The sequence below is a fragment of the Punica granatum genome, chromosome 2, assembly GCF_007655135.1.
Source record: "Punica granatum isolate Tunisia-2019 chromosome 2, ASM765513v2, whole genome shotgun sequence".
NCBI lineage: Eukaryota > Viridiplantae > Streptophyta > Magnoliopsida > Myrtales > Lythraceae > Punica > Punica granatum.
This window is the reverse complement of record NC_045128.1, coordinates 20,128,177-20,135,064: the sequence shown is the minus strand read 5'-3', so window position 1 is coordinate 20,135,064 and position 6,888 is coordinate 20,128,177. Positions and strand designations below refer to the sequence as shown.

The following is a 6,888-nucleotide window of genomic DNA, read 5'->3' as shown; positions in this document are numbered from 1 at the left end:
GGGAGCTCCCGGACCCGCACCAAGCTACAGAGACACGATCAGGAGCTCGCTTGAGCGAACATCTCCCTGGAGAGGTCTAGGAAGAGGGCTTATGGAAGTCTTCACATGCACCTTAGGACGGACATCTCCACCAGGCCCTCACCTGGAGCCGGTGCTTTCCACGGAGGTGGTCACTCGCGCCCCGAGCGCGGTGGAAGATCGATTTAGGGCTTGTTTTTCAAAATTACATTGTGTTTTCGAACCCTGTGGATCATTGCGAATAACGGCATTAGCTTTCAAATTTCATGCATCTCATACACCGCATCTCTCTATTTATTGTTCTGTACATTTATATAATTAGCAAAACTCGTTCGCGTTGCAACTTACAAACTTGTGGGACGCAGGTAACCATAATTGGCGCCACATCGTTATCCTACTCGTCGGCAATTGAGGATGGCACAAAACAACCAACCCGCTAGTTTCGAGGAAAGCACTCCACCGACGCCGGTCTATTCTCAACCGCCCATGACTCATGCACCGCCACCACCAACCCTTGTGGGCGCGCCCCCGGCACACCCGGGAGAAGTTCCGCTACTAGTCCCATCGCCGGAAGCCCAAGCACGGTCCACCTCTACTGAGGGTGCGGCCCGCATCGTCGCACTGGAAGGCGACATTTCCACACTGAAGGGCACGGTCAATCAGATGGCTGCCAACATTGCCGAGCTCATGGCCCTGCTCAGAGCTCCAAACCGCACCTCCTCGAACTTTACTTCGCCTCCAGGGTACGGGCCAATGGTCGACCCAAACCCTTGGGTCCCGCCGACCCATGCTCCGGAAGGTATTGAAGCACTTGCAATACACGCACCGACGGACCACCCAGCCAATGTCCCTCCGCCATCAGTGACTCTCTCGGCGGCCATTCCTCTTCCACCGTTGGACTCGACCACTCTTGAACCGCCGCCGATGTCCATACCGATTCCAGCTCCTGTTTACGCAGCTCCTCCGCCGATGGTCTTCCCGGTACCAAACCCCCACGCTCCTGTTTATACATCCGAGCCTCTCACATTCCAAGCTCCACAACCCCATATCAGCTTCTCCTACCCAGCACCACCTCCCATAAATATCCCTGTCTCTGAACCAAACACGCCAACTCAGGCGGCCTTCGCAGCTCCACCAACAAACTGTCTCCTAGAGACGGAGGCCGAGCAGGAGTAGAGATTGAAGAAGATGGAAGAGAACATCAAAGCCCTACAATCAGGTGACTCCCGCCTAGATGCCGGCGATGGCGATTGGAGTCTTTTCCCGGGTATGCGGCTACTCCCGAAGATTAAGGTGCCTGAATTCCAGAGGTACCATGGCACGACCGACCCTCGTCACCATCTCCATCACTACAGGGGAAAGATGCTGCAGTACTGGGACTACGAAGAGTTCGTCATCCACACGTTCCAAGACAGTTTGGCGGGAGCGGCTCTTGACTGGTACATGTCACTGAAAGCCGCGGATATCCCTACATGGGCGGACCTATCGGGCAAATTTATCGACCAGTACAAGTACTGTGCAGAGACGCCCCCGACCTTGTTGGAGCTCAGTACAATGGAGATGGTCGAGGACCAGGGCTTCCAGGCCTACGCAGTGAAGTGGCGTGCTAGGGCGGGGAAGCATGTCCCCCCGATCAGTGAAGCGCAGCAGATCCAGTTATTTCACTCCACTCTCACAGGGGCCTACTACTTGCACCTATTGGCCCATACTTCCTCATTCTCCAGTCTGATCGACGCTGGGAAGAAACTTGACATGGGCATCAAGCTTGGGAAGATAGAAGGATCGACCGGAATAGAGGGGCAGTCATCAAAGAATGCCACTACTGCGCCATCACCAACGAGTAACAAAAAGGGCAGAGACGCGTCCGTTAATGCCGTCAGCCTTGGACGCCAAACCCCCATGTAGTACCAGCAGCAATACCCGGCCCTGCCGATTAACTACTCGACGCCACCGGTTTATCCTCCGCCACGGGCCCCGCAACCATACGATCATAATTACGCGCCTACCCCTCACTAGGCATCTCCAAATAGGCCCTTAACTTTAGGAGTTCCGCCATCGGCTCAACGAGCCCCAACTTTGCAACCTCGACAAGGAGGACAAGCTAGGACGCGTCTGCAATACCCACCTTTGCCGGTTCCCCAGTCACAAGTCCATTGCCAACTTTTGGCAGCTAAGGAAATTAGACCCGTGGCCCCTCATCCTCAGTTCAATCCCACGAATCAGGATCAGAATCTCCATTGTGAATACCATATGGGCGCTCTGGGGCACACTACGGACGATTGTTATACCCTCCGAGGCAAATTGCAGGAGATGATTGAGAAGAACCGGCTCTCTTTCAATGAAGTCAAGCCACCAAATGTCCAAGCTAACTCCCTCCCCGACCATGGATCAAGCTCTGACGCGGCTATCAATCTGATCGATATTTTCCCTAGGGACAAGGACAAGGCCGAAGAGGAAAAGTTGATTTTCCCATGAGACTACCTACATAAAACGTTCCTTACGTGCAGTCGAAACTATAAGCCACACGGCGGAAGAGTGATTTTTTTTGTTGTAACGCAGATGCCGATCTTAATGAAAATACCTTCACATGTTTTTGAAATCGTCGTATCTGTACATTCTTTCTCCTCATTTATTTCAAGCACTTTCGCCTGCTGAAAATAATTATTTTCATTGCTAGGTTCCACTCAAACGCAACCAACCGACACAGTGACTTGTGTTATTCCGAGTTGCGCTTTTGAGATGCCAACCCACCCACCGCGGTGGATACTAACCAACAGAAGGGGAACCATGCGCCTTGCAAACACACATTCCTCCCTAAACTCGCTCTTTACGTTTATTTGAATGCATTCCCGGACGGACTCCTGGCTAGAAAAGGGCATTAGGACAGTTCTCAGGACGCCCTATTGGTTCTTTCGAACCTGTTCGATTCGCATGTCCCCGTGGGACCCGGCTCCTCGATCTTTAGGACGGCTGCGTTTACCTACCCATGCCGGAGAAAGGTACACTCATGCGGCCCCCGGCCACCTTCTAACCACTCCAGTGTGGTGATAACTAGTTTCCCGGGAACGAATGACCCCCACGCGTGGCACCCATGGCCACGCGATGGACGAAGGGATTTCCCATGGGTCCGCTCCACATTTCTTACCACACATTCCTCCGCATAATTGCCTGATACATCACTTTCTTTGTCGTATTTCACAAGGACACGCAGGTTACAGGCAAAGAGCGATGCGCGAGTTCACACCTCCTCGAGAACTCTATCGGGCCCTTCACCCTCTTACTTCGATAGGGAAAGGGTCCGACCATGAGGTACCCCCCTACGAAGCCAAAGACGAGGACAATCGAGCGAATCACACAGCATCAATGCGACCGTCTTCCTCGAACATCCTACAACTTCAACAGCGTGCACCCTCCGAGAGACACGCACCGTAAAGAACAGCAAGAAACGATCGGGGACATCGCACCAGGAGCCTGCCACGGGCCAGTTTAACAAATGAAGACCAGGGCATCCCCGTCTAACATTCGTACAGGGGCAACATCAGTTGTTTATTCACGGAGCAGTCCCACATTTTCTTTTCTTAGACAATAGGGGAAGTTCACTTGTAATGCTTGCAAGGGCAAATGACACGAAGTTCGGCTTCCGAGTGCATAAGAGTCAAGCTTCCAAGAAAGCCGGCCCTCACAAAATGGGATTTGGTCAATAACACGCAACAAGTCTCCACATGGTGAAGCACACCAAAGCAACCACGCAACGCAAAGTCGAGGAGCTTCCAACAATTACACGGAGCACAAAACAAACCCCAATTGCGAAAAAAAAAGAGTGAAAAGAAGCGGGGAAAAGCCCGCCAATGAAGAGAGAGAGAAAAGACGCGAAAAAAAAAACCCGCCAATGAACAAAACAAGGCACCGCAGAGATATAAAACTCCGGCACCGCCAATTCGAAGAAGAAATCAACAAACCCCGACAAAAAAAAAAAGAGGGAGAGGGAGCGGCAGACACAACTCCTCGACGGAGACAAGACGCAATGCACTCGGAGGTCGAGTCCTTCGAATCATATGCCTTTGCAAGCTCGAGAGACGAAAGAATCGAGCCCGCTAGGTCAAAAACCCCTCTTAGGGGCGGCTTAGGCAAAAGTTAGGGCAAATGAGAGGTACGACTGGAAACCCCTTGTGGGCGGCCGTGGCAAAAGGAGAGTTCATCCCCTTTAGGTTGAGAGGTACGGCCCTGAGGTGGGTGACCGTAATAAAAGGAGAGTAAAACGAGAGATAAACAAAACAGTCACCCTAGGCTCTCGCACGCTGTGCGGACCAGGGATCCCCAAGGGAAATGGCTAGGTTATCTACTCCAATGTGATCCCCGATCGACTCTTCAACACAATTCAACTTTCCAAGACGGATTCTTCCCCAGGCATGGTGGGTAACCGAGCACACCATCCGAGTAGTTTGGCGCAGCCCACACCGCGAAAAGACAAAATGGGGGGTACATCTCGCTGCAGGCGTGAACCCGTGTATCCTTTTAGCCTGGGACAACGTGCTCTCCATGCTTTCTCTTTTCTCTCTGTCCATAAGCAGCTAAAGGGGTCATAGCCACCCTGCAATCGGCTACTACAGAGCCAAAATCCCAGACATTCCTTTCCAGGAGTCTAGTCATAACACTTTGGGATGACTAGACTGAGGTCCGATCAAATTTGCATAGAACTCCCCATGCGGGTCACAAACGCAGCCGCCCTGCGCTACCCTGACGAGAAGGGTCCTAAACCGATGAGCGCGTCGAACAGTCCGTAGGTCGCTAGGGCATCACTGAGGACGTCTTAATATACCCATGCATGGCTAGCAAAAACCCCTGAAGGCCTCACATCAAGGCCTTCGAAAGCGGGATCCAATCGTATTTGTCAAAGCAAAATTCTTCACGGGTCACCCAGGGGACCCAAAACTGAAGCATCGTGCGTCACAATGACGTTATCTTCATAGCATTGATACGCCTATACATCTTTAGTAACTCACTATGACTTGCTAATGATGTCAGGATCACAGATACCAAGCGGTAGGAACTATGGCAGACTCTGATTCCCGGTCTCACAGGATACGTAGGCGCTCACTCTCAAAGCTTGAGTTCCACATCACAAAATGAATCGTGATCCTAACAGCCGGTCCAACCCACAACGTCTTCACTTTTATGCAGGGCCGAGTCCCATCTTTACTTTTCTGCAGGGCCGAGTCCCATCTTTGCTTTTATGCAGGGCCAAGTCCCATCTTTGCTTTTCTGCAGGGCCGAGTCCCATCTTTACTTTATGCAGGGCCGAGTCCCGTCTTTACTTTTCTTCAGGGCTGAGTCCCATCACCACTATTCTGCAGGGCCAAGTCTCATCTTTACTTTTCTGCAGGGCCGAGTTCCGTCTTCACTTTTATGCAGGGCCGAGTCCCATCTTTACTTTTCTGCAGGGCCGAGTCCCATCTTTGCTTTTATGCAGAGCCAAGTCCCACCACCACTATTCTGTAGGGCCAAGTCCCATTTTTACTTTTCTGCAGGGCCGAGTCCCATCTTTACTCTTATGCAGGGCCGAGTCCCATCAGTACTTTTCTGCAGGGCCGAGTCCCATTTTTACTTTTTTACAGGGCCGAGTCTCATCTTCACCTTTCTGCAGGGCCGAGTCCCACCTTTACTTTTCTGCAAGGCCGAGTCCCATCTTCACCTTTCTGCAGGGCCGAATCCCACTTTACTTTTATGCAGGCCGAGTCCCATCTTCACCTTTCTACAGGGCCGAGTCCCACTTTACTTTTATGCAGGGCCAAGTCCCATATTCACTCTTCTATAGGGCCGAGTCCCATCTTCACTATTTTGCAGAACCGAGTCCCATCGTTACTTGTCTGCAGGGCCGAGTCCCATCATCGCTATTCTGTAATGCCAAGTCCCATCTCCAACATTCGGTGGGGCCGAGTCTCACCTTTATCCTTATGTAGGGCCGAGTCCCATCATTACTATTCTGCAGGGTCCATGCTCTTGCACAATTCTCTCCCACACATCCGAAACAAGAGAACAAGTGGCTACTAGGAGGGAATCAAGACAGTCGCCGGAACCCGATGGGGTGCTTCTCATGATCTTTGGCTGCATCCTCTATCCGAGCACGCAACCAAAGAGGGGCAAACTGTCTGCACCCCCATTTTGGTCCACCATAACAAAAGGATAGCATTTTTTTATTTAATTTGAAAAAAAAAATCTCTCAAAGGGGCAAACCGGTCAGATCGCGTCAGACCGGTTAGATCGCGTCAGACCGGTCAGATCGGCATCAGACCGATCTAACACCCGTCAGAATTTCTGACGCGGGTCAAAACTTTCTGACCCTTTCATTTTTGCCCCTGCTCTTTATTTCTTTCCACTTCGCCCCCTCTTCTTTTCTTCCTCTTCCTTTCCGCCCCGCCATTCTTTCCTTCTCTTCTCTTCTCCCCCCTCTTCTTCTCCCCTTCTTTCACTGAAGTCCCTCTGTCATCTCCGACACACCGCGGTCGCCCACCTACCGCGACTGCCTGCCACCACTAACACGCTCGCTTCCCCTGCACGCTCCCATGCCGCTTTCCCTCTCTCTCCGGCTCAATCCCGCACAAAAACCCGGGACCCCTGACTCTCAAATGGCGGACACACGCTCGAAGATCTCTCGATACCGCTCTGATTTCTCCCCGGAAAAAAAACTCGCGATCTCACCCCGAACAAAACCCCTTCATTTCCTCCTCTCGATCCTCCCGGATTTCCGGCGATTAAGCCCCGAAAACCCATCGCCGGAAAACTCGAACACCTCGCTAAAATCCTGAAAATCTCCTCGATCCCAACCGATCCGAGCCTCGTGACGCTTCCCTCAAGCACGGTGTAGCCCAA

General features: G+C 52.0%; 1 protein-coding gene across 1 annotated transcript; it reads left to right on the top strand.

Annotated features, from left to right (window-relative positions):
• Nucleotides 1–504: 504 nt before the first annotated feature.
• LOC116193750 (extensin-like) lies at nt 505–1,194 on the top strand. The gene has a single exon (XM_031522496.1). It carries the CDS (start codon nt 505–507, stop codon nt 1,192–1,194), a length of 690 nt encoding a protein of 229 aa, XP_031378356.1.
• Nucleotides 1,195–6,888: the final 5,694 nt, after the last annotated feature.